At 38.5% G+C, this 27,742-nt stretch overlaps 1 protein-coding gene and 1 long non-coding RNA gene across 4 annotated transcripts in view; one reads left to right on the top strand and one right to left on the bottom strand.

Annotated features, from left to right (window-relative positions):
- Gm15939 (predicted gene 15939) overlaps positions 1-3,688 on the bottom strand; it is a 38,187-nt gene extending 34,499 nt beyond the window's left edge. Inside the window, exon 1 of the long non-coding RNA NR_152723.1 lies at positions 3,028-3,688. This is a non-coding gene — a long non-coding RNA (predicted gene 15939). The remainder of the gene's footprint in view (positions 1-3,027) is intronic.
- Positions 3,250-27,742, top strand: part of Clvs2 (clavesin 2) — a 112,399-nt gene continuing 87,906 nt past the window's right edge. Inside the window, exons 1-2 of one of the 3 annotated variants that reach the window (NM_175448.4) lie at positions 3,250-3,798; positions 4,876-5,390. In NM_175448.4, the coding sequence (NP_780657.1) occupies positions 5,002-5,390 (389 nt within the window). In that variant the 5' untranslated portion in view covers positions 3,250-3,798; positions 4,876-5,001. Of the gene's footprint in view, positions 3,799-4,533; positions 5,391-27,742 lie in introns of those variants that run through there. The other 2 variants (NM_001359139.1, XM_030245010.1) reach the window with 2 other exon arrangements.

The following is a 27,742-nucleotide window of genomic DNA, read 5'->3' as shown; positions in this document are numbered from 1 at the left end:
AATCCCCACAAAAACCAGGCTGTTGCAAAGACTATATAGGTTGCTCCCCACAAACTGAAAGACCCCATTGCTGAATGCACAGGGTCTGCACCAGATTTTCTGCATATATATTATGGTTTCCAGTTTAGTGTTTTTATGGGGTCTCTGAATGTGGGAACAAGTATATTTTTGATTTTTGTGCCTTCTTCTAACCTCCTTTTTTTGTTGTTTTGTTTTGTCTTGTCCAGCTTCAATGTGACAACTTTTATCTTTTCTTAATGGGTTTTATCTTGATATATTTTCAAAAAATATTGATGAATGAATGAAAAAGTTAGATACTGAATACAGATTAACAACTGAGCTGTCACCTAAACCTGCTAGGAGATGGGAAATCTGTTTTCTCTAACAGAATGACACTGAGTATATTAACCACTCTCCTGGACAGGCCTCTTGATCAGGCATATTTGACCAACATATAACTAACTCCATAGCTTTCTGTGCATGCTTTTATTTGATTACAATTTAGTATTTTTGTTTTGTTTTTTTCCTTTTTAGTTTTATTTTGTTTTCTTGCTTTGGCGGGGGTTGTTGTATTGGGTTTTTGTTTTTTGAGAAAAAAACTTAATGTTGGGTGGTGGGGAGGATCTGGAAAGGCTTGGAGAATGGAAAGAGTATTACCAAAATATATTTAAATTTAAAATTTTTTAAATAATAAAAATATAGTAAAATATATTCTGAAGAGGGCCTGGGGATATGTTTCATTGTTAGGTAGAGTACTTCCTTAGTATGTTCAAGGGTTTTAGTTCTAACACCAGCATTTAACGCAATAATAATAGCAACAAAATCTATTTGTCCCTCTGTGTTTCTGTTTATCTGTCTCTCTTTATCTATCTCTATATCTATCTATCTATCTATCTATCTATCTATCTATCTATCTATATCTCAAACAGTTACACTTTAGAGAGTGATATTAAACAGTTGTTTTTAAAATACATTGAGAAATCTGTGTTTATTTGTTTTAAGGAAACAAATTAATGTAATTTCAGAAATCCTGGTAGTAAATATAATCAAACATTCATGTTTACCAAGCCATTATGAAGCATGAATATCCATGTCAAGCACTGGGCTCTTAGCTTTTTTCCTATGGAGTTAAGAAAAGAAAGTCAGGTGATATTTGTACATATACAGGGTACTTTTGGAGTAGTAAACTTCCATATCCTGGTGTTTGCCTTTGGCTCAATGAGGAGATTTTAGCTCCATGCCTAAATAACGACTTATCTTGATTTCAGATGGAGGCAGCATTATCTCTATCTTACAAAGCCCCTCCAAGATTACTGTTAGTCAGGAAATAAAAGTTAGTCTGGATAATAGGTATCTATTATCTTTTTTGTAAGACATGTAGAAACACAAAATAATTGTAGAAAATTTGCTTTCAGTGTTGATGATAGTTAAAACTTGTTTAAAAGTTGATATGAGAAAGGAATTTCTTCTAACTTTTAGATATTGGCTAAAGCCAATTTATATAGAATAAAGATTCATATTTATGGGTTCTATATTTGTGAATTCAACAAACTGAGAACTAAAATACTTGCACAAACAATTTCCATCTCTTCATCATTATCCCCTAAAGAATCAAAATGACAAATTTTACACAGTATTTGCATTGAGTTAATTATCACAAGTAATATAGAGATGTTTTAAGCACATGGAAGATGTGTGTAGAATATATACAAATTCTGTAGCATTCTATATGTGTAAACCTGTGAGAGTTTGTTATCCACAAGACCTAGGAATCAGTTCCCCATAGTTCCCAAGAGATGTAAAGTGTATATGTAAAATATATACCACAGACACATACACACACCAGATATATTCATAAGCACACACATACCTATTTATATGAATAATTTTCAGCGCTTGCATTTAAACTTTAACCAATATGTGTATGACTTATTCCCCTTTTCTGGTTCTTAAATTATTTCACAATAATTTATTTGACAAATGATGTAGTACGCCATATCACACTCCTTTATTTTATTTTATTTTTTATCAGTACCATACTCAAGAAAACAAAACTAATGTTGTACAATTTGAAAGTCTAACAGTCTTTAAAGTCGGCAACTTCAGGGGCACCTCCTGTTCACAGAATGTAGAACACTGACCTGTAAATCTCCAACCCAAATATGACTCAATTATTATGAACACATGCTGTGCCCCTAGATTGGGCAGATCTTCTGCTACACTACCATCTTCCCCATCTATGAGACCCGTTAGAACTTGTGGTTTCTCCAGGCCAGGTGCTTCTGTTCTGCTTTTCTTCTTCTTCCTCCTCCTTTGTGTCCTCTCCCTCTTCCATTTTCTCCTTCTTCTCCCTCTCTTCACCTTCTGCTACCCCTTGCCTTACATCTACCCAATCATCAGCTCTCCTTTGTTTTACAAATTAAAGTGGGAAGCAGGTTTACAGGAAATCACCTGAGTGCTGACTCATTCCTTGTTCACAACCACTCACAGGAGAACAGAATTAACATCAAATATAATTAGCTCCAGGTCTATCTATAACACTGACCTACACTGGAGTTCAGTAAAGAGTCGCTGCATTGGGGTAACTTAAACTCAGGACCCTTTCTTACAGTTTGAGTAATGCGCACTGTGCTTTGAAAATTAAAAACATTTTTTTTAAAAATAGATTTCCAGGCATCACAGGCCCAAGGGTTCTTTTTGTTTATTATAATCCCAGTATAAAGATGCATTACAAGGAAAGAGCATATCTCTAGAAGTAACTGGAAATACAGTTTATTAGGAGTCAAGTGTCCTCTTTCCCTGCTCCCACCCAACCCCCTGTCCTATGACAATGTTGTTATTCTTGTTGATATTGTTGATTTTTGCCTGGATGTTGTTTTCATCCTCTTCAAAGGGAATTTAATAGGAATAGTTTACTATTTCTTAAAATTAAATATCTCTGAGTACAACAAAAGCAGAAAATACAATACGTTTCTCTACTCCTACTCAATCAAAATTACCCACAAGAACCAGAAAAGGTTTCTCAACCTTAATTAAGTTGCAAAATCAAGGGCTACTCTACCCCGCACTCCCGGGTCTTGCACACAAAGCGAGGAGGAGCATGGGGATGCTGTGAGGCCATAGCTGTTCCACTAGATCAGTTATAGCTGGACCTGGCTGGGACCTGGAGACCAGAGCAGGCTGAACTTGGGGCTTGGGATATTTGAATGTGTCCCAAAATTCGTTCCTACCCCTACGAGGCAGAGGCAGAGAGAGGAGCGGAGAGCATGTGTGAGCGCTTACAACGCTAGGAGCTCTCTTCTGGGATAATCAAGAGTTGGGATGAGCCGGATCCTCTTTTAGCAGCAGCGGGCTCAGGAGTGGCTGCGGAAGCCCCAGGGGCGCGCGGGACCCAGTGGCTCTGGGGGCAGTGGAACAGCCCCTGCGGGCCGCGCCGTGCTACCGCTTAGGCGTACAAAGGTAAAGGCGGCCGCAGCCCTAGTGGACTTGCACCGTCCCGGCGTTCCCATCCCTTCTCTTCCTCTCTCGAAGGCAAAAAAGGCTGGCCGGGCAGCGAGGTCCTAGCTCTGCGGGTCCCCACCCTTCCTGCTGACAGGCTGGCTGTCCTTGGATGAGGTCGTCGAGGCTGCTCCCTGGTGAATCCTCAGGCGGGTCTCAGCCACCATCTCTCTCCACTGCTCCATCCCTCTGAGAGGAGTAGATGCTGCTGCTGCCCCCACCCCCGCCACCACCTCCGCCAGGGCTGATGGATGCTGGGGAGTGCCGCATTGCTTAGTGACTCTGCCTCGCGGTTTGCTGGTAGGAACTGACTGCTCTTTCTTCTTTCTGGCTTTGGGGTGGGGGTGGGGGGTATAGGGAAAATAGAGACATTTTTATTTCATGTTCCACAACTCCCTGCACCCACCCTGGTTTTTACATCTTTGCTCCCAAAAAGGTTTCCTCCTGTCCTTATCATTATCCTCCACTTCCTTGGCAAGTCCCCTGAAATAAAGGGAGAGACTAGGCAGAAGTTGGGGGCTGGGTGGGGAGGGTGAGCCCACGCCTCTGTCAAAGGTACCCAATACCCAGCTGGAGCCTTATGAAATTACTGTGTGTGGAAGAGGTGCACGATTTGATTTGCAGTCTCCCCTAATTGGATCGTAATAACCTAAAGTAAAAACCACACAACGACATCCTATAAAAATAGCACCTTTGAATAAGCAGAGAGAAATGAGCTTCTTTCCCTTCCTCTTTCTCTCTCTTTCTGCCAAAGACGCTCCCTCCCCGCCTTGGATCTCACAGCTGAAGAGCCAGCCACCTTATTATTAATCAGAATTCTCATCTTTATCTGTGGCAGGCACATCCTTTATCAGGGACCGCAGCAGATTTACAGTGCTGGGGCTGAGATGTCCATGGGGGTTGTTTTCTTTACATCTTGCAAGGCAAGAGAAGACAGAACCAAGACTAATGCTAGTTGGAACTAGTGTTTCTTTCCTCTTCTCTCCTCTCCATCTCCTCTCCCCTCCCCTCCCCTCCCCTCCCCTCCCCTCCCCTCCCCTCTCCTCCCCTCTCCTCTCCTCTCCTTCCTTTTCCTTTCCCCTTCCTTCCTTCCTTCCTTCCTTCCTTCCTTCCTTCCTTCCTTCCTTCTTTCCTTCTCTCTCTCTCTCTCTCTCTCTCTCTCTCTCTCTCTCTCTCTCTCTTTCTTTCTTTCTTCCTCTTTTAATTCAGAGTGGTAAAGGACCAGGGCCTGTCCAAAGGCTCATTTCAAATGGGAAGCATTGTTTTTTAAGGGGCATTAGGGGAAGACATTTAAATACTCTCCAGAAAAGCTATGGGGAAAAACAGGAGCAACAGGGTACTTGGCTTAAAACAGAAGAGGAACCATTTCTTGTACAGGAAAGGAAGCAGACAGCAGTGAGGAGAACCGGAGGCCAGAGTGTGGTGTGGAGGTGACAAGTACCAGGTATATTGTTGGACACACAAAGAGAGAATCAGAGTAGACAGCTTGGATACAAGGGGACAATGACTCATTTGCAAGCTGGCCTCTCTCCTGAGACTTTGGAAAAAGCTCGCCTGGAACTCAATGAGAACCCAGACACTCTGCACCAGGACATCCAAGAAGTAAGGGACATGGTCATCACTAGGCCGGACATTGGCTTTCTGCGCACAGATGACGCTTTCATCTTACGCTTCTTGAGGGCCAGGAAATTTCATCACTTCGAAGCTTTTCGCCTCTTGGCCCAGTACTTTGAGTACCGGCAGCAGAACCTGGATATGTTCAAAAGCTTCAAGGCCACTGACCCTGGCATCAAGCAGGCACTGAAGGATGGCTTTCCTGGGGGCCTGGCCAATCTGGACCATTATGGGAGGAAGATTTTAGTCCTTTTTGCTGCCAACTGGGATCAGAGCAGGTAAATCCTGAATCCCAAAGTTTACTTATGATCTTTTGACACTTCTGGGTTTGTTTGTTTGTTTGTTTGTTTGTTTATTTATTTATTTATTATGATTTACTCTTAGGAGTTTCGTAGTGTTGTAATTTCAATACTTTTGTTTACTTGCTGGGAGCAGGGAAGGGGGCAGAGGGAAAATGCAACTCATAGTGAGCTTTGAGTAGGCTCCCTTGGGAAGGGCTTGCATTTTTTTCTTTTAAAACTCTTCCTTCCCTAACACAGTTTCTCCTGCAGCCTTATGTGCTCCCAAGCCATATGATTAAGCTGAGAATGAAACCACACAACTACTAAACAAAGCCTCTAAAAATATTGGCTTTTAAATCCTGATGTTTATTCATGTGGTGAAAGGAGGAGAGAATAGTTTCCTTTCTTCTTCCTCAAGAAATCCTTAGTCTGTGGTAATTCATTAGCTTCATGGTCATAATCGCCATCACCACATTTCTCTCTCCCCAGTACTGATAGTTTATCTCCCTCAAACAGCCTCATGCTTAACCAAGAGCAGTTTTATTGCCTGGGAACTTTTCTACTCGGTGATGTGTACATGAAAGCACAATACAATATGTGTCACTTCAATGAGAAGGAAGAGTTGTACCCTCTATCTCTGAGCACACTTAACGGCACTCAAAATAAAGGTTGACTAGTGTTCCTGTTAGATGCCTGTCACTAATCTGAAGGGCATGCTTCCTGTCTGATATAATTCTTCATCATTTTCAGAGAGGGAGACTTTAATATCCATCAGCTGGTAGATTCTATGGGCTCAGGTGCTGTTCAATAGGAGATAAATACTACTCTTACTTCCTTTACTTTAGAAAAAATGCAGACAGTGGTATCTCTGTGTCCTCCCTCACAACTGTTTTCTCAGACTGTAAGACAGAAAAGTTATAAAGGCTCTTGGGTAAGATAATTCCCATCTAATACAAAGTTAAGCATATTTTACAGTATTTACAGAGCTAGGTGTTAAAGCATTTGGTGTCTTTTTAGTTCTGTGAATGGTGTCTTTGGATGCATCTGGTTAGTTTAAACTATTTCTAGAGTGATATAATTGACTTCTGCAATCAAAGAGAGATTCAGTAGCTCTAACAGATTTTTCAGACAGACATCTGAGAGTATTAGCATGTTAAAATGCAAATGGATATTTTAATAGTTTTTCCCTTTTTTATTGGTCTTGCCTTCCTAGGCTGAGAATTTTAATTGATTATTTTTCCTAGTAAATATAAAGACTACCTGTTATATAAAGAATCACTGAGTTTAGGAACTCACAGACAGAATTGCTTCTGGGAGTCCCTTGGATCTTATGCTGCTTTTTTTTTTCTTTGTCAAGTAGGAAACTTTCAAAGACTATGTGCTTTCTTTGAGTTTTTTAACTGTAAAAAGTCCACTGTAGAGTTATGCAAGCCAGCCAGTTGTGTCTACTAAAATGTAAAAGTAAAACTCATATTCCTTATATCAGTTAGATTGAAAATCTATTACTTGAATTCTGATGTTATACTATATGGAACCATGGTGATATGGACATTTTATATTTAAATATGACTAGAATCTTTGTAGTCTTTATAAAAGCAAAATTTACACACACACACACACACACACACACACACACACACACACACTTGCACACAAATATCCAAACTATAGTATTCTTTCTGAAGACCAAAAATCATTATTCATATTTTATAAGCCATATCAAGGTGAATATTATTTACAGTTCTTAGATATATATAGGAAGGGTTATTTTGGATATAGGAAATAGAATGTGTTTTAGTATTGTATGTATTACTATTAAACACAGGCTCCAATAACTAAAACTTTCCCTGGAAATCTGTATTTGGAGGGAATTTATTGATTGGTATGTAGAAATATTTTCAATATGCTGATACAAAATGATAATCAATAATATGTGATTATATAGCTAAAATTAAAAATGAAAAGCCATGTTTTATGGGCATGTACTGTCAAGAGTATATGTAGTAGCAGTAGGATGCCATTTCTGTGGTTGAAGAGGGGCAACTATCACCCAGAAGGCAAAGTACATTGATAGGAAAAGAACACATAGTTTAGGGCTTGTCTAAATTTCAGGTGATTTTTCCTTCTTTTCCTATACTTACAGTACATTTTAAATCTACAAATACTGATGGGCAGCGACAAAGATAAGCAGTTATGCACCTTGGCATTTTCTGAAAACCTTCATCTTCAGGATATGGGCTTAAATAGCACTCTGATCTTTGTCTTGAAATGTAAGGAAAGCAGTCACACAGTGTCAGGGCCTCCCTAGTTCATCTCAGAGTGGATCTTCTCTTTCTACACATAATATCATGGCTTATCTTACCTGACTGCCGTAGAAGTCTCTGGTACCTTCTCTATATGATACCTTGGGGTAATATTGCTCTGTTAGCTGTATACACCACATGCCATCTCCTCTGTTGTTCTGCTCTTTCGTGCTCTGTGACTAAGGTGGTCATTCTTTCCTTTCCTTAGTCTTGACAAACGCAAATCACCCGGGTTCAAGAAGTCTGCATGTCTGAACTTAATTTTGACGATATCCCTTGAGTTGAGTAGGTTTTTTTTTTTTTTTAATGTTTTATGGGGGAAAAGGGAGAATGTAGATAATTCTACAGGGAAATTTCAGAAATTGAGAAAAATCAACAACCTATATAATTGAAGGAAAAAAGAATTATATTCAATTTCCTAAGTAAAAAGGTAAAAGGAATGCATGTGATTTACTTTTTTTAAAGGCGTACTCTACAGAAAGTTAATTTGGTAACAGAAGCATCTAAACTAGAGTAGAGAGATCCAGAATGAGCCAGAGTTCAAATAAAAGTTACATGGTTTTTACTAAAATTCTAAGTGGTATTTATCTGTGAAGAGTTGCTCTCCTGTGTTGACTAAGGAAGAAAAGCTTTGGTGTTCTCCAGAACATTGGTCCCATATGTGAATATAAGAGGCAAACATAAAGTAGTGACTTTTCATCTACACTATAGCACAGATTTGTTTGGACTAATACAGAACTGACCACTTCCAAAAACTTTGAGACATGGAATCATTAAGAAGCCTATACAAAGCACAATATTTGCACTTTATAATAAATCCAATGCAACTCAAAATTCTAAAATGTCAAGATGACTTTGGCTTTGGTTTGTGGGTTGTTAAAATGGACGACAACAGGCTCAAATGACTGGTGAATTTCATTGATCAGGCTATACTTTGGAAGATTCACATAAATTTGTCTCCAATTGTTCAGGTCATCTAACATAATTTCTGTACATAGAAGTAAACACAAGGAAAATATAAGAACCATTAGACTGTCACATTCCTCCCAGTACCCCAGATTTCACACACTTCATTTGCTTCCTCAGTAATAGTGCCCTGCTTAAGACACAGTAGAGAAGTTCAATTTGTTCACCTGATTTTGTCAAGAGTCAGAGAATAATGATCTGTGGAATAGATAGCTTCCTGTAGAAGGAAAACTTGGGGTGAAAGAGGAAGCAGTCTAGAACTCAGATAATAAGAACTAATACCTGAGAAGGTGAAATCCATAGATAAGACCTGTGGAGATGGCTCAGCATGTAAAAGCACTAGCCACAAAACATAGTAAACTTGACGTTGAATTCGAGGTTCAATATAAAGGCTAGACACATAGCCTGTGCCTCTGTAATCTCAGGGCTCTTATTTGTAAGATTATGATACAGGTGAATCCTTGGAAGCTTGTACACAGCTACAAAAACCACATTTCAAACAAGATAGATTAGGATTGACACAAAAGAAGGTTGTCAACTCTCACTTCTACTTGTGTCTGTACAGCATACACCTCACATACTTTCACACACAGACATACATACACACACAGACACATATATACATATGTGATGTGTGTGTGAGACAGAGAGAGAAAGAGAGAGAGAGAGAGAGAGAGAGAGAGAGAGAGAGAGAGAGAGAGAGAACATTTCTTTACAAACTGACAAGTAATTATTACTGGAAATATTCATAAATGAAATTTTGTCATATGAAATACAAGATGTCATATTCTGAGTTGGCTCGTATATTGTCAGTTTACTACTAATACATTTACTGTTATTGTATAGCATTTTCTTAGAAAAGAAGACATATAAGTGGACAGCTATTTGTGGCTTCTTTTCAAAGCCACATCATGCTCCTATTCCTTCCAACAATGTGGTCAACATTCAAAACAAACGCAAAGTACTTAAACACTCACCTACACTTAAAAAAATAGCCACAGACCATACTGACTTGATTTAGTGCCAGATATAATGTTTTAATCTTCTTTAAAGTGTACTAAAAGATTAAGTAAAGCAAAAATGACTAAATATAGATTAATATACTCAAGGACAATCAGCCAGAGAAGTGGGGAGACACAGTGATAGTAATCTCTTAAAATAGTTTTAATTGTTTGGTCTGATTTTCAAAGACTTCCTTTCTCATCTTTCTGGAATTTGTTTGCTAATTAAGGACTTGTTGTCATGTACAGTGCAGACTGAGCACCTTCACAACCCTGAAGGCTATGTGTTTTTTGAAGGTGAGAGTGTCATTAGGTCAAACCTAACAATGGCAGATGGGCATTGCATCCCATTTCTGTTCCAGAAGAGATCCTAGAACTGTAAGGACGGTCTCTGAATAATATTATGGAAACAGCAACTGATGCTAAATTTAACTCCTGGTACAGACAATGGCAATCTGAAAGCAACATAAAAAGCTGTCTTGGGACATGGTAAAAGGATAAGGTTAAAGATTCGTGAAAAAAAGTTAGTATAGTCTTTTAAAACTGGGCCAATTATGTAGCAACTACTGAACTAATCCTAAAACAGTAGGAAGACACAAGAGAAGGAACCCTTGCTAGCATGCTGACATGGCCTGGTCCAGGATGTTCCTATGTTTCAAATATGCAGCGTTAAGCAAGGTTGAAGAGCAGCAAAGTAAATAACTTCCTATTGAATGACGAAAATGCACTATTTAAAGGGGCGTCAACACAGGAGTCAATACTTACTACATAGTCAGGTTATGCTTAGTGAACAAATGCATTGCTTCCATTTGAGAAAAAGGGTTGAACATCTTTAACTTCACCTAGAGTAGGTACATAATTTCACTGTTACAATAAGCAGGCTTAACATCATGAGGAAAATCTATCTCTGTTTGTTATGACCTTGTGATTGTAACCAACAAGCTGGGTTATTAATATTTCATTCAGTTTGCTTTAAAAATAATTCTGTCAGCTACTTGATTTTTATCTAAATTCTGTTTTAGGGACAAATATAATTATATAGTTTTGCTTTGTAAAGTTAAAGGGCATGTGGCTTTTTCTTGGAAAAATGTGAAAATCCAGGGGACTAATCTCCAGCTGGGGCCCTAATATTTAATGAAGGTACTGTATGCTATTGTCGGAATTTGGGGGCAAAGGGGCAGCTGTGAGTGCCTCATTTTGTGTAGGGAAAAACATCATCTATTTACTTAACAAATTTTAGTCACTGTTCTATTCCATCCATTTGTCCATCTGTCCATCTATGCATCCATCCATCCATCCATCCATTTATTCAAAACCACTCTGAATCTTGCATACACTATGTTAAGGACATAATCCTGGTTTCCTCTGACTAGTAAGCAAAGCAGTCACTTTCCATGTGTAGGTAGTGGCCAATATAAATCAACCTTAGTAGTTAAAAAAAAATCCACATGCGGTTAAAGAAAAAATCTTGCTTAAACTTCAGACTAGTGTGTTTGTGAGGAGGAAACAAAAGCTAAGGTAAAAATTTTTTACTGAAAGCAAAGATTGTAGTAAGTGCCATTTGCTTAGAGTAGCCCATCACAAAAATACTGGCTTCCTGATGTGTTTGTGTTTATCCAGCATGAATCTGTTTTAGTTTCTGTTGCAGGAGGTGCATGCTTTTTGCCTCCCCCCCCCCCCATAAAGTAAAACTTTATGTGTGACTGCCTCAGTCCCAGTGATTCTCTTCTTGCTCTGCCTCCATGCCCCAGAAGCAAGGGTGGGGCAGCTAATCTATGTTCAGTGACAGAAACCAGACAGAAGAAAACTTGAGACTCTTTATTTCTTCCCTGGCTTGTGGACTGAGCCTTTTCTATCCTGCGTGTTTTGAATGTGCTCATGGTTTTCCTTTACATAATCACTTACTCTGGCTAGACTGGATTATGCCTGGCACCAAAGGAAGGTGAAATGTTGGTGTGGACTTCTGGATCTCTTATATTCTGACACAAAAGTACAGATAAACTCCATTAAATTTTTCTAGGTATGCAACACGAAGGGAAATGGAAAGAAGCTTGTTCTAAGTGGTGGCAGAAAGACCCTAGATTTTAATCTAGGCTCTGTTCTTTCTTCCCATGAAGATGTTGGGAAAACCTGAAATTGTTTTAGATCCATATTGTCCTTTGCAAAATAATATAACAAAACCTGGATGACTCTCCATTATTATGCCAGATTGAAATTACATATTTGAAATTGCTTTAAAATCTTACCTATTACCTACATAGATTATTGTTATTATTATTATTAATTATCAACATGTGGTGCTATATAAATCCTAGATAGGTTTTTCAGCTTTAGCACTGTAGCATAAAGCCAATTTTGTGTCTGTTTTAACCTCAAGCACCATTCCAACAGAAAATGTTTTGAATATTAGAAAAATATGGTTTAGTGACAACTGAGGTATTGGGCTAACTTTAATGAAAGTTTTAATAACAGTTGTTCATTTATCGACAAAGAGAATTGCTAGCTGTTGTGCTATTCAATATGAAACTGGGATGTTACCTAGTATTGCCCTTGCGATACTGAAAAGGCTGGAAAGTGGTAGACAGAACACATTTGCAATTTCAGCTTATCTTTGCTCTGAAGGAAGGAGTGCTATAAGACTCTAGGTGGGAAACATGGACCAGGATGTAACCTGGAGGTAGGAGAGGCTTGCCTTGAATGATTTTGTAAAATACTTTTGGAATTCACTTCCTGAAATTAACTTCTTTTATTAAAAAAATTCAAGGTCTCCATTTTCTTCTCTACTGAGCAATGTTATGTAACTCTTGTTTAGTATCTGGATGTCTTCATTTTCTCCCTTGGAGGGAGAGGGAAGCCTGACTGAATGATAGCACCCAAATATTTACACCAAATAGTGGCAACTTGTTTTCTTCTATGTGTAGAAATAAATAGTGTACTTTGTGTCCTTGGGAAATTTTTTGATTTTACGTATGATATTAGACACCCAAGTATTCAGGGTGTGTTGATGTTGTACTGAGGACAGAAAGTAGCATCACATTGAAAAATACAGCTTCAGAGCTAGTGGTAGATGTCTGAGGTGTCACAAGACAAACAAGGATAGCCTGGGAGGTATAGATTCATTGTGGGAAAGGTGTCAAAGTAGACACCTAGAGACAATCTCACATGGCAGAGCATACTGGAGGTGAGACGGGTAGAACTTAGGGAAAATGAAAAGCAGTGTCATCCTCAACAGACTGAAGAGAAAGAAGAGCAGAGAAATAAACTACTGTTTGGAGCACTGCCATGTGACAATGTCTTAATGTCTGCGTGAGCTTTTTGTGTGTGTAGGTCTATAAGGTAAGATGTATGATGTTTAAGTTACTGGTGAGATTTTGGAAGAGCCATGGGTGATTAGTGTTCTATGCAGGTGTCAAGATGATCAACCGCACAAAAAAATTGGGAGAAGATGTCCAGAAGAGAAAGAGAAGAGATAAAGAGAATGAGGCTGACTGCCGTTTTATTAGGCAATAGAGATAGAACTCTAGTAGAAATGAATTATATACCAAAGATACATGAATATGGAGAAAGAAATAATAGGGTTTTGGTGAGTATACATAGTGTCAAAAGGAAATGGAATAACTGAGTTATTATTTATTAAGTGCTTAATGCTCAATTCAAGAGGGATTTTGGGTGGCATTGGAATGAGTCCCATCATTATGAAATATTTCAGTTAGGAAGGGATGTTGAAGGGCTGATGTTTTACAGTGTAGCTGGGAAGGTGAGGATGTGTCTAAGGAAGGCACTGGCTGAGTCCAATAATAAGGCATTACTCAGTATATTGGCCTAGGGTACAAACCCATGACTTTGGAATTCTGTGATATCCTGCATGAGAATGAGATAGCACATTCTATTTCTCCATATGGGAGACGGGAGGAAAGAGTAGAAGAAAAAAAAAAAAACCAACAGTTTCTGGGAAAGTAGAAGGAGAAATAGTTCCATATAATATTGCAGAGCAAGGCAGTGTCATGTAAACATTCCTCTTGTTTTCATTATAGGCCAAGCCCTGCTAAAAGCTTTGTAATTTATTTTATTTTTATCCTTATAAAGTTTTTGAGAGATCAGGGCTATATTGTTGAAAGGTTCACACATCAAGGGTAGATTAAGGGAATGGGGAAAAGAAAGCTAAAATCTGCAGGAATCATAGAACTTAGCGCCTGAGTGTGGGGTCTGTGGTTGACACAAGCCTACACACTTTACATTATGTCCTATGAAGTCAATGGTATTATCTCTCATTTTCAAAAAAGAAATGAAATCTTAGTGATATTCAACAACTTTTTCAATATACAAAGGGAAGTTGGGGTTAGAGAAATAAAAGTTCCTAATTTTATTTTGTTTTTTTGCAGTTATAAGTGTTATCTTAAGATATTAAGTTAGCCGTGCATGGTGGCGTATGCCTTTAATCCCAGCACTTGGGAGGCAGAGGCAGGAGGATTTCTGAGTTCGAGGCCAGCCTGGTCTACAGAGTGAGTTCCAGGACAGCCAGGGCTACACATAGAAACGCTGTCTCGAAAAACAAAAACAAACAAACAAACAAACAAACAAGATATTAAGTTAATAAAAGTAACCCAACTTATGAATTCTGGGATGTATTATACTCCATAAGGAGTACTGATTTTTATAGCCATGGGGGGTTCAGTTTAGACTATACAGTGAGTAAGAAGCAGCTGTAGCGGTCAATGGTTCTTTTTTTTTTCCCACATTACAGAAATTTTAATTTCCATTGAGAGCAATGGTTTACATGGTATGGTGCCTTTTGTTAGAATCATGATTTCCTCTTACTATGTGCTCATTTTCTTTCAACTGATTTAAGCCTTGGTTCAAACTATTTTAGGAAGCACAGTTGGGAGTCAGGAGCTGCAACAATGGGCTAGTTTTTATTCATGACTCTTTCCTGGTACATAAAGAGAAGGACAGAAATGGCTGAACTCATACAATTTAGGTCTAAAATCCAAACATGAACAAATGCAGTATTTCATTGTAGTGAACTTTAATTTTTTTTTTAAAAAAAGGAATCTGAAAGGAATTAAAAAATGATAAGATTTCTGAAGAGGTAGATTTGTTATAGTAGATGTTATGCCTTTGTGGATGGTATTTTATAGACATTGGCTGGAGCCTGTTTAATAATTTTGTGTTAAGCCGGTGCCTGCTGAGTTGCTAATGGTGAGAATATGACATGTTTGGCAACAGAGGAAGAGTGCTGTTGATCTGCCCTCTGAATGCATTTAGCTTAGAATTTTCCAATCTTTCTTTTCTCAGACTTAAAAATAAAATGATTTATTTATATAAGACCATTAATTCCCTTTTTGGAGGAAGATATTAGATATCTTTTAAAAAGTTAAATTTCCTCCTAGAAACCCTGCAAGCCAGAGGTTCCTTTTTATTTATACTGTGAGTTTTTTTATTTTACTCCCTTTTAAATAATGATGTATACAAATCTCTTGATATTGATACAGTTTGGAAGGAGGAAGTATGTTTCTTGAAGCAAATTGTCTCTTGTTTTGTCCTTACTGTCACTTTATACAAACTCATTACTCCTCTGAAAAATATTTCAGATTCAAATTACATTTTATAATATTTTCATGTCAATAACATTTGAGATTCTTTTTTGTTTGTTTGTTTGTTTGTTTGTTTTTTGTTTTGCTTTTTCGAGACGATTTCTCTGTGTAGCCCTGGCTGTCCTGGAACTCACTTTGTAGACCATGGTGGCCTCAAACTCAGAAATCCACATGCCTCTGCCTCTCGAGTGCTGGGATTAAAGACGTGCCCCACCACTTCCCAGCAACATTTGAGATTCTTATAGGTAATACAAAAATAAATTGTCCCCGTGAGAGAATACCCAAATTAGGTTTGTATGAATTTAAATTTTTGTCTTTAGCATGGTTTTATTGTGAATTTCAGAAATTAAATTGATTTTTTGATAAGGTGCCCAATTTTAACCTAAAATATATTATTTCTGTTCTAACATTCCTGTTTCTGCATACTTATAAGCTTCAGTTCACAACACTGTCAGAGCATCATGTTTACAATGAAGCCATGAGTGGTACCAAAGTTAGACATATATACCCCAGAGAGTCTAGGCACATAAGCTATAGAACACTTCAACTCTCCAAAAATTTTCTTTTTTTTTTCTTCACACATGCACATTTTATTTTTTTTCCATTTTTTATTAGGTATTTAGCTCATTTACATTTCCAATGCTATACCAAAAGTCCCCCATACCCACCCACCCCCAATCCCCTACCCACCCACTCCCCCTTTTTGGCCCTGGCGTTCCCCTGTACTGGGGCATATAAAGTTTGCATATCCAATGGGCCTCTCTTTCCAGTGATGGTCGACTAGGCCATCTTTTGATACATATGTAGCTAGAGTCAAGAGCTCCGGGGTACTGGTTAGTTCATAATGTTGTTCCGCCTATAGGGTTGCAGATCCCTTTAGCTCCTTGGCTACTTTCTCTAGCTCCTCCATTGGGAGCCCTGTGATCCATCCATTAGCTGACTGTGAGCATCCACTTCTGTGTTTGCTAGGCCCCGGCATAGTCTCACAAGAGACAGCTACATCTGGGTCCTTTCAATAAAATCTTGCTAGTGTATGCAATGGTGTCAGCGTTTGGATACTGATTATGGGGTGGATCCCTGGATATGGAAGTCTCTACATGGACCATCCTTTCATCTCAGCTCCAAACTTTGTCTCTGTAACTCCTTCCAAGGGTGTTTTGTTCCCACTTCTAAGGAGGGGCATAGTGTCCACACTTCAGTCTTCATTTTTCTTGAGTTTCATGTGTTTAGGAAATTGTATCTTATATCTTGGGTATCCTAGGTTTTGGGCTAATATCCACTTATCAGTGAGTACATATTGTGTGAGTTCCTTTGTGAATGTGTTACCTCACTCAGGATGATGCCCTCCAGGTCCATCCATTTGCCTAGGAATTTCATAAATTCATTCTTTTTAATAGCTGAGTAGTACTCCATTGTGTAGATGTACCACATTTTCTGTATCCATTCCTCTGTTGAGGGGCATCTGGGTTCTTTCCAGCTTCTGGCTATTATAAATAAGGCTGCTATGAACATAGTGGAGCATGTGTCCTTCTTACCAGTTGGGGCATCTTCTGGATATATGCCCAGGAGAGGTATTGCTGGATCCTCCGGTAGTACTATGTCCAATTTTCTGAGGAACCGCCAGACTGATTTCCAGAGTGGTTGTACAAGCCTGCAATCCCACCAACAATGGAGGAGTGTTCCTCTTTCTCCACATCCTCGCCAGCATCTGCTGTCACCTGAATTTTTGATCTTAGCCATTCTGACTGGTGTGAGGTGGAATCTTAGGGTTGTTTTGATTTGCATTTCCCTGATGATTAAGGATGTTGAACATTTTTTCAGGTGCTTCTCGGCCATTCGGTATTCCTCAGGTGAGAATTCTTTGTTCAGCTCTGAGCCCCACTTTTAAATGGGGTTATTTGATTTTCTGAAGTCCACCTTCTTGAGTTCTTTATATATGTTGGATATTAGTCCCCTATCTGATTTAGGATAGGTAAAGATCCTTTCCCAATCTGTTGGTGGTCTTTTTGTCTTATTGACGGTGTCTTTTGCCTTGCAGAAACTTTGGAGTTTCATTAGGTCCCATTTGTCAATCCTCGATCTTACAGCACAAGCCATTGCTGTTCTGTTCAGGAATTTTTCCCCTGTGCCCATATCTTCAAGGCTTTTCCCCACTTTCTCCTCTATAAGTTTCAGTGTCTCTGGTTTTATGTGAAGTTCCTTGATCCACTTAGATTTGACCTTAGTACAAGGAGATAAGTATGGATCGATGCGCATTCTTCTACATGATAACAACCAGTTGTGCCAGCACCAATTGTTGAAAATGCTGTCTTTCTTCCACTGGATGGTTTTAGCTCCCTTGTCGAAGATCAAGTGACCATAGGTGTGTGGGTTCATTTCTGGGTCTTCAATTCTATTCCATTGGTCTACTGGTCTGTCTCTATACCAGTACCATGCAGTTTTTATCACAATTGCTCTGTAGTAAAGCTTTAGGTCAGGCATGGTGTTTCCACCAGAGGTTCTTTTATCCTTGAGAAGAGTTTTTGCTATCCTAGGTTTTTTGTTATTCCAGACGAATTTGCAAATTGCTCCTTCTAATTCATTGAAGAATTGAGTTGGAATTTTGATGGGGATTGCATTGAATCTGTAGATTGCTTTTGGCAAGATAGCCATTTTTACAATGTTGATCCTGCCAATCCATGAGCATGGGAGATCCTTCCATCTTCTGAGATCTTCTTTAATTTCTTTCTTCAGAGATTTGAAGTTTTTATCATATAGATCTTTCACTTCCTTAGTTAGAGTCACGCCAAGATATTGTATATTATTTGTGACTATTGAGAAGGGTGCTGTTTCCCTAATTTCTTTCTCAGCCTGTTTATTCTTTGTATAGAGAAAGGCCATTGACTTGTTTGAGTTTATTTTGTATCCAGCTACTTCACCGAAGCTGTTTATCAGGTTTAGGAGTTCTCTGGTGGAATTTTTAGGGTCACTTATATATACTATCATATCATCTGCAAAAAGTGATATTTTGACTTCCTCTTTTCCAATTTGTATCCCCTTGATCTCCTTTTGTTGTCGAATTGCTCTGGCTAATACTTCAAGTACTATGTTGAAAAGGTAGGGAGAAACTGGGCAGCCTTGTCTAGTCCCTGATTTTAGTGGGATTGCTTCCAGCTTCTCTCCATTTACTTTGATGTTGGCTACTGGTTTGCTGTAGATTGCTTTTATCATGTTTAGGTATGGGCCTTGAATTCCAGATCTTTCCAACACTTTTATCATGAATGGGTGTTGGATCTTGTCAAATGCTTTTTCTGCATCTAACGAGATTATCATGTGGTTTTTGTCTTTGAGTTTGTTTATATAATGGATTACATTGATGGATTTTCGTATATTAAACCATCCCTGCATCCCTGGAATAAAACCTACTTGGTCAGGATGGATGATTGCTTTAATGTGTTCTTGGATTCGGTTAGCGAGAATTTTATTGAGGATTTTTGCATCGATATTCATAAGAGAAATTGGTCTGAAGTTCTCTATCTTTGTTGGGTCTTTCTGTGGTTTAGGTATCAGAGTAATAGTGGCTTCATAAAATGAGTTGGGTAGAGTACCTTCTACTTCTATTTTGTGAAATAGTTTGTGCAGAACTGGAATTAGATCTTCTTTGAAGGTCTGAAAGAACTCTGCACTAAACCCGTCTGGTCCTGGGCTTTTTTTTTTTGGCTGGGAGACTATTAATAACTGCTTCTATTTCTTTAGATGATATGGGACTGTTTAGATGGTCAACTTGATCCTGATTCAACTTTGGTACCTGGTATCTGTCCAGAAATTTGTCCATTTCGTCCAGGTTTTCCAGTTTTGTTGAGTATAGCCTTTTGTAGAAGGATCTGATGGTGTTTTGGATTTCTTCAGGATCTGTTGTTATGTCTCCCTTTTCATTTCTGATTTTGTTAATTAGGATTTTGTCCCTGTGTCCTTTAGTGAGTCTACCTAAGGGTTTATCTATCTTGTTGATTTTTTCAAAGAACCAACTCCTTGTTTGGTTAATTCTTTGAATAGTTCTTCTTGTTTCCACTTGGTTGATTTCACCCCTGAGTTTGATTATTTCCTGCCGTCTACTCCTCTTGGGTGAATTTGCTTTCTTTTTTTCTAGAGCTTTTAGATGTGTTGTCAAGCTGCTAGTATGTGCTCTCTCCCATTTCTTCTTGGAGGCACTCAGAGCTATGAGTTTCCCTCTTAGAAATGCTTTCATTGTGCCCCATAGGTTTGGGTACGTTGTGGCTTCATTTTCATTAAACTCTAAAAAGTCTTTAATTTCTTTCTTTATTCCTTCCTTGACCAAGGTATCATTGAGAAGAGTGTTGTTCAGTTTCCATGTGAATGTTGGCTTTCCATTATTTATGTTGTTATTGAAGATCAGTCTTAGGCCATGGTGGTCTGATAGGATACATGGGAAAATTTCAATATTTTTATATCTGTTGAGGCCTGTTTTGTGACCAATTATATGGTCAATTTTGGAGAAGGTCCCGTGAGGTGCTGAGAAGAAGGTATATCCTTTTGTTTTAGGATAAAATGTTCTGTAGATATCTGTCAGGTCCATTTGTTTCATAACTTCTGTTAGTTTCACTGTGTCCCTGTTTAGTTTCTGTTTCCACGATCTGTCCATTGATGAAAGTGGTGTGTTGAAGTCTCCCACTATTATTGTGTGAGGTGCAACGTGTGATTTGAGCTTTACTAAAGTGTCTTTAATGAATGTGGCTGCCCTTGCATTTGGAGCGTAGATATTCAGAATTGAGAGTTCCACTTGGAGGATTTTACCTTTGATGTGTATGAAGTGTCCCTCCTTGTCTTTTTTGATAACTTTGGGTTGGAAGTCGATTTTATCCGATATTAGAATGGCTACTCCAGCTTGTTTCTTCAGACCATTTTCTTGGAAAATTGTTTTCCAGCCTTTCACTCTGAGGTAGTGTCTGTCTTTTTCCCTGAGATGGGTTTCCTGTAAGCAGCAGAATGTTGGGTCCTGTTTGTGTAGCCAGTCTGTTAGTCTATGTCTTTTTATTGGGGAGTTGAGACCATTGATATTAAGAGATATTAAGGAAAAGTAATTGTTGCTTCCTGTTGTTTTTGTTGTTAAAGTTGGCATTCTGTTCTTGTGGCTGTCTTCTTTTAGTTTTGTTGAGGGATTATCTTCTTGTTTTTTCTAGGGCGTGGTTCCCGTCCTTGTATTGGTTTTTTTCTGTTATTCTTTGAAGGGCTGGATTCGTGGAGAGATAATGGGTGAATTTAGTTTTGTCGTGGAATACTTTGGTTTCTCCATCTATGGTAGTTGAGAGTTTGGCTGGGTATAGTAGCCTGGGCTGGAATTTGTGTTCTCTTAGTGTCTGTATAACATCTGTCCAGGCTCTTCTGGCTTTCATAGTCTCTGGTGAAAATTCTGGTGTAATTCTGATAGGCTTGCCTTTATATGTTACTTGACCTTTTTCCCTTACTGCTTTTAGTATTCTATCTTTATTTAGTGCATTTGTTTTTCTGATTATTATGTGTCGGGAGGAATTTCTTTTCTGGTCCAGTCTATTTGGAGTTCTGTAGGCTTCTTGTATGTTCATAGGTATCTCTTTCTTTAGATTTGGGAAGTTTTCTTCACTAATCTTGTTGAAGATGTTTGCTGGTCCTTTGAGTTGAAAATCTTCATTCTCATCCACTCCTATTATCCGTAGGTTCGGTCTTCTCATTTTGTCCTGGATTTCCTGGATGTTTTGAGTTAGGATCTTTTTGCATTTTCCATTTTCTTTGATTGTGCCGATGTTCTCTATGGAATCTTCTGCACCTGAGATTCTCTCTTCCATTTCTTGTATTCTGTTGCTGATGCTCGCATCTATGGTTCCAGATTTCTTTCCTAGTGTTTCTATCTCCACTGTTGCCTCACTTTGGGTTTTCTTTATTGTGTCTACTTCCCTTTTTAGGTCTTGGATGGTTTTATTCAATTCCATCACCTGTTTGGTTGTGTTTTCCTGCAATTCTTTAAGGGATTTTTGTGTTTCCTCTTTAATGTCTTCTACCTGTTTGGTTATGTTTTCCTGTAATTCTTTAAGGGATTTTTGTGTTTCCTCTTTAATGTCTTCTACTTGTTTAGCAGTGTTCTACTGTATTTCTTTAAGTGAGTTATTTAAGTCCTTCTTGATGTCCTCTACCATCATCATGAGATATGCTTTTAAATCCAGGTCTAGCTTTTCAGGTGTGTTGGGGTGCCCTGAACTGGGCGAAGTGGGAGTGCTGGGTTCTGATGATGGTGAGTAGTCCTGGTTTCTGTTAGTAAGATTCTTACGTTTACCTTTCGCCATCTGGTAATCTCTGGAGTTAGTTTTTATAGTTGTCTCTGTTTAGAGATTGTTCCTCTGGTGATTTTGTTACACTATATCAGCAGACCAGGGAGACTAGCTCTCTTCCCTGAGTTTCAGTGGTCAGAGCAGTCTCTGCAGGCAAGCTCTCCTCTTTCAGGGAGGTGCACAGTTATCTGGTGTTTGGAACTCCTCCTGGCCGAAGATGAAGGCCCAAAACAGGATTTTTCCCAGAAGCTGTGTTGCTTTGGCCTGCAGACTGCCCTCTGTGGAGTCCCAGAATCAAGGTGGCCCCCGCGGAACGTGAGGCAGAAGCCTCGCAGGCTGTGCGGACACCTGTGCTCTGACCAGGAAGGTGGCAGGTTGTCTGTAGCCGAAAATGGAGCTGCCTCAGAGGCTCTGTGGCTCTCGCCCTTTCCAGAAGCTGCTGGCCTCTGTGTTCCACACTCTCACCCTCAGACCGCCCGCCCCGGAGTCCCGGAACCAAGGTGGCCCCCACGGAACGTGAGGCAGAAGTCTCTCGGGCCGGGTGGACCCCTGTGCTCTCACCAGGAAGGTGGCCGGTTGTCTGGAGCCGAAAATGGCGCCGCCTCAGAGCTCCAAAAATTTTTCTAATCTTAGGAACTGTTAAGATGGGTAATGGGATAAGAGCACTTGACACTAAGCCTAACATTTGAATTTGACAGCTAGGACCCTGTTGATTGAAGGAAAGAACTGGCTTCCAAAGGTTCTTTTCTGACCTGTAGCATGTGGACACCAGTATCCACTCTGCTCTCACACAAATAAATACGTGTAATACAAATTTTGAGTAGTGTAATTATCTTACATATTTGAGTAATATTTTTAGACTTCTTACAACAAGGCATGTACTACCCTGGATAAATTCCATATAGTTGGGTATAATCTTATGATGCTCACTTTTAATAAAAGCAGATATCATAAAATCATTCTTTTTTTAAAATTAAGTATTTTCTTCATTAACATTTCAAATGCTATCCCAAAAGTCCCCCATACCCTCCCACCTCCACTCCACTACCCACCCGCTCCCACTTCTTGGCCCTGGCGTTCCCCTGTACTGAGTCATATAAAGTTTGCAAGACCAATGGGCCTCTCTTCCCAATGATGGCTGACTAGGCCATCTTCTGATACATATGCAGCTAGAGACACGAGCTCTGGAAGTACTGGTTAGTTTGTTTTGTCTTATTGGTGGTGTCTTTTGCCTTACAGAAGCTTTGCAGTTTCATGAGGTACCATTTGTCAATTCTCGAACTTATAGCACAAGCCATTGCTGTTCTATTCAGAAATTTTTCCCCTGTGCCTATATCTTCGAGGCTTTTCCCCACTTTCTCCTCTATAAGTTTCAGTGTCTCTGGTTTTATGTGGAGTTCCTTGATCCACTTAGATTTGACCTTAGTACAAGGAGATAGGAATGGATCAATTCGCATTCTTCTACATGATAACCACCAGTTGTGCCAGCACCATTTGTTGAAGATGCTGCCTTTTTTCCACTGGGTGGTTTTTGCTCCCTTGTCAAAGATCAAGTGACCATAGGTGTGTGGGTTCATTTCTGGGTCTTCAATTCTATTCCATTGGTCTACTGGTCTGTCTCTATACCAGTACCATGCAGTTTTTATCACAATTGCTCTGTAGTACAGCTTTAAGTCAGGCATGGTGATTCCACCAGAGGTTTTTTATCCTTGAGAAGAATTTTTGCTATCCTAGGTTTTTTGTTATTCCAGATGAATTTGCAGATTGCTCTTTCTAATTCGTTGAAGAATTGAGTTGGAATTTTGATGGGGATTGCTTTGAATCTGTAGATTGCTTTTGGCAAGATAGCCATTTTTACAATGTTGATCCTGCCAATCCATGGGCATGGGAGATCTTTTCATCTTCTGAGATCTTCTTTAATTTCTTTCTTCAGAGATTTGAAGTTTTTATCATATAGATCTTTCACTTCCTTAGTTAGAGTTACGCCAAAGTATTTTATATTATTTGTGACTATTGAGAAGGGTGTTGTTTCCCTAATTTCTCTCTCAGCCTGTTTATTCTTTGTGTAGAGAAAGGCCATTGACTTGTTTGAGTTAATTTTATATCCAGCTACTTCACCGAAGCTGTTTATCAGGTTTAGGAGTTCTCTGGTGGAATTTTTGGGTCACTTATATATACTATCATATCATCTGCAAAAAGTGATATTTTGACTTCTTCCTTTCCAATTTGTATCCCCTTGATCTCCTTTTGTTGTCGAAATGCCCTGGCTAGGACTTCAAGTACTATGTTGAATAGTTAGGGAGAAACTGGGCAGCCTTGTCTAGTCCCTGATTTTAGTGGGATTGTTTCCAGCTTCTCACCATTTACTTTGATGTTGGCTCCTGGTTTGCTGTAGATTGCTTTTATCATGTTTCGGTATGGGCCTTGAGTTCCTGATCTTTCAAAACTTTTAACATGAATGGGTGTTGGATTTTGTCAAGTGCTTTCTCTGCATCTAACGAGATGATCATATGGTTTTTGTCTTTGAGTTTGTTTATATAGTGGATTACATTGATGGATTTCCATATATTAAACCATCCCTGCATCCCTGGAATGAAACCTACTTGGTCAGGATGTATGATTGTTTTGATGTGTTCTTAGATTCGGTTAGTGAGAATTTTATTGAGTATTATTGCATCGATATTCATAAGGGAAATTGGTCTGAAGTTTTCTATCTTTGTTGGGTCTTTCTATGGTTTAGGTATCTGAGTAATTATGGCTTCAAAGAATGAATTGGGTAGAATACCTTCTGTTTCTATTTTGAGGAGTATTTGAGAAGAACTGGAATTAGATCTTCTTTGAAGGTCTGAAAGAACTCTGCACTAAACCCATCTGGTACTGGGCTTTTTTTTTTTTTTGAGACTATTAATGACTGCTTCTATTTCTTGAAGGTATATAGGACTGTTTAAGTCATTAATCTGATCCTGATTTAACTTTGGTACCTGGTATCTGTCTAGAAATTTGTCCATTTCATCCAGGTTATCCAGTTTTGTTGAGTATTGCCTTTTGTAGAAGGATCTGACGGTGTTTTGTATTTCTTCAGGATCTGTTGTTATGTCTCCCTTTACATTTGAGATTTTGTTAATTTGGATGCTGTCTCTGTGCCCTCTAGTGAGTCTGGCTAAGGGTTTATGTATCATGTTGATTTTCTCAAAGAACCAGCTCCTTGTTTGGATGATTCTTTGAATAGTTCTTCTTGTTTCCACTTGGTTGATTTCGACCCTGAGTTTGATTATTTCCTGCTGTCTACTCCTCTTGGGTGATTTTGCTTTTTTTTTGTTATAGAGCTTTTAGGTGTGTTGTCAAACTGCTAATGTGTGTTCTCTCTAGTTTCTTTTTGGAAGCACTCAGAGCTATCAATTTTCTTCTTAGAAATGCTTTCATTACGTTCCATAAGTTTGGGTATGTTGTGGCTTCATTTTCATTAAACTCTAAAAAGTCTTTAATTTCTTTCTTTATTCCTTCCTTGACCAAGGTATCAGTGAGTAGAGTGTTGTTCAATTTCCACGTGAATGTTGGCTTTCTATTATTTATGTTGTCATTGAAGATCAGCCTTAGTCCACAGTGATCTGATAGGATGCATGGGACAATTTCAATATTTCTATATCTGTTGAGGCCTGTTTTGTGACCAATTATATGGTCAATTTTAGAGAAGGTAACTTGAGGTGCTGAGAAGAAGGTATATCCTTTTATTTTAGTATAAAATGTTCTGTAGATATCTGTTAAATCCATTTTTTTCATAACTTCTGTTAGTTTCACTGTGTCCCTGTTTAGTTTCTGTTTCCACAATCTGTCCATTGATGAAAGTGGGGTGTTGAAGTCCCCCACTATTATTGTGTGAGATGCAATATGTGCTTTGAGCTTTACTAAAGTTTCTTTAATGAATGTGGCTGCCATTGCATTTGGAGCATAAATATTAAGATCTGAGAGTTCCTCTTGGAAGGTTTTACCTTTGAAGAGCATAAAGTGCCCCTCCTTGTCTTTTTTGATAACTTTGGGTTGGAAGTCAATTTTATTCGATATTAGAATGATTATTTCTGCTTGTTTTTTTCAGACTGTTTACTTGGTAAATTGTTTTCCAGCCTTTCACTCTGAGGTAGTGTCTGTCTTTTTCCCTGAGATGGGTTTCCTGTAAGCACCAAAATGTTGGGTCCTGTTTGTTAGCCAGTCTGTTAGTCTATGTCTTTGTATTGGGGAATTGAGTACATTGATATTAAGAGATATTAAAGAAAAGTAATTGTTGCTTCCTATTATTTTTGTTGTTAGAGTTGGCATTCATTTCTTGTGGCTGTCTTCTTTTAGGTTTGTTGAAGGATTACTTTCTTACTTTTTCTAGGGTGTAGTTTCCATCCTTGTTTTTGTTTTTTGGGTTTTTTTTTTGTTTTTTGTTTTTTGTTTTTGTTTTGTTTTGTTTTGTTTTTTTGTTTTGTTTTTTTTTTTGTTTGTTTTTATTTATTTTTTTTTTTTTTTTGCTGTTATTATTCTTTGAAAGGCTGGATTCCTGGAAAGAAATTGTGTTAATTTGGTTTTGTCATTAAATACTTTGGTTTCTCCATCTATGGTAATTGAGAGTTTGGCTGAGTATAGTAGCCTGGGCTGGCATTTGTGTTCTCTTAGTGTCAGTATAACATCTGTCCAGGATCTTCTGGCTTTCATAGTCTCTGGTGAGAAGTCTGGTGTAATTCTAATAGGCCTGCCTTTATATGCTACTTGACCTTTTTCCCTTACTGCTTTTAATATTCTATCTTTATTTAGTTCATTTGTTTTTCTGATTATTATGTGTCGGGAGGACTTTCTTTTCTGGTCCAGTCTATTTGGCATTCTGTAGGCTTCTTGTATGTGAGTGGGCATCATTTTCTTTATGTTTGGGAAGTTTTGACTATGTATGTTTTATAATGCATTCTCTTTACACTCCCTACCTTCTCTTATTTCCCTCCCATATCTAACACCCCTCCCCCATCCATGGTTTGGACTATGCATTGGATCCTAGCAGGTTCATCGGTGGGTACACAACTGAAGACAACTCCATCCCTTCCAGAATTTATCATGAGACAGTTCAATAATGAGACCTCAGGGTAGCTTAGCCCTTCCCCAGTCCATTCCTGACTTTTGACAGACCCATTAGGAAGTAAATGTCTTGACTTGATGTGTTTTTCCCTTAAGATAGCAATGCTGTATCTTGTGATTCTTATGTTTTCGTCTCCTTTTCCACAGTGAAGAAAATAAAAATAAATAAAGATATTCTTTAAATATGTAAGATAATAACCCTACTGAAATTTGTGTGGGGCAGTATGAGTTCTGGTGTGAACATGCTACAGCTTATGTGTAGGTCATGAAAAAACAAACAAACAAAACAAAACAAAACAAAACAAGACCAAAACCAAAACCAAAAAACCCCAAACCTTTGGGGAGCCAGTTCTCTCCTTCCATAAACAAGGTCCTAGGAGTCAAATTCAAATGTCAGGCATAGTGTCAAGTGCTCTTATCCCATTACCCATCCTACTAGTTCCTAAGATTAGAAAAAGTTTTCTTTCAATGAGTCACAGCATAGATGGTTATATTGCAGATAGTAGAAATATCTTGTTCAAGAATGAGCACTTAAAATTATCCTCAGCACCCTGAGCAACCATTAGTTTCTGTATTCACAACTATTGGCTGGAGTGAATGGTTTTTCTCTCATTTCTTAGAGTAGCAATATTAGGGTAGTATGATGCTGTCTATTTAGCTAAGTGAAAGAATTAAGTAGATCCCCAGGACCTATAATCCGCTGTTTCCCTAGCAATTATTATTATTATTATTATTATTATTATTATTATTATTATTATTTCGGTTGGGTTTGTGTTCCAGGAATCGATTTTCCTCACTCATGTATGTCACCAGTGCATTGCTACCAGGAAAGAAGCTTCCAACTCACTTCCAATCTAAATAGGCTGTTAAAGAATTCTGGTAGGCCAGCCAAAGGAATGGTAGGGACCATCATAATTTTGTTGTCTCACAGAGTTCCTCTGACCAACAGTTCACTGAGAGAATTTCAACATTGACATTGGGATTTTATTTAATAATAAACTAAAGCTTATAGGAGCAGCACTATCCAGCCATGTAGAACACGACCTTTCAAATTCATTTTAAAATGTACTTTTGAAT

This window comes from Mus musculus, chromosome 10, assembly GCF_000001635.26.
Source record: "Mus musculus strain C57BL/6J chromosome 10, GRCm38.p6 C57BL/6J".
Lineage (NCBI taxonomy): Eukaryota > Metazoa > Chordata > Mammalia > Rodentia > Muridae > Mus > Mus musculus.
This window is presented reverse-complemented; position numbering and strand designations above follow the sequence as displayed.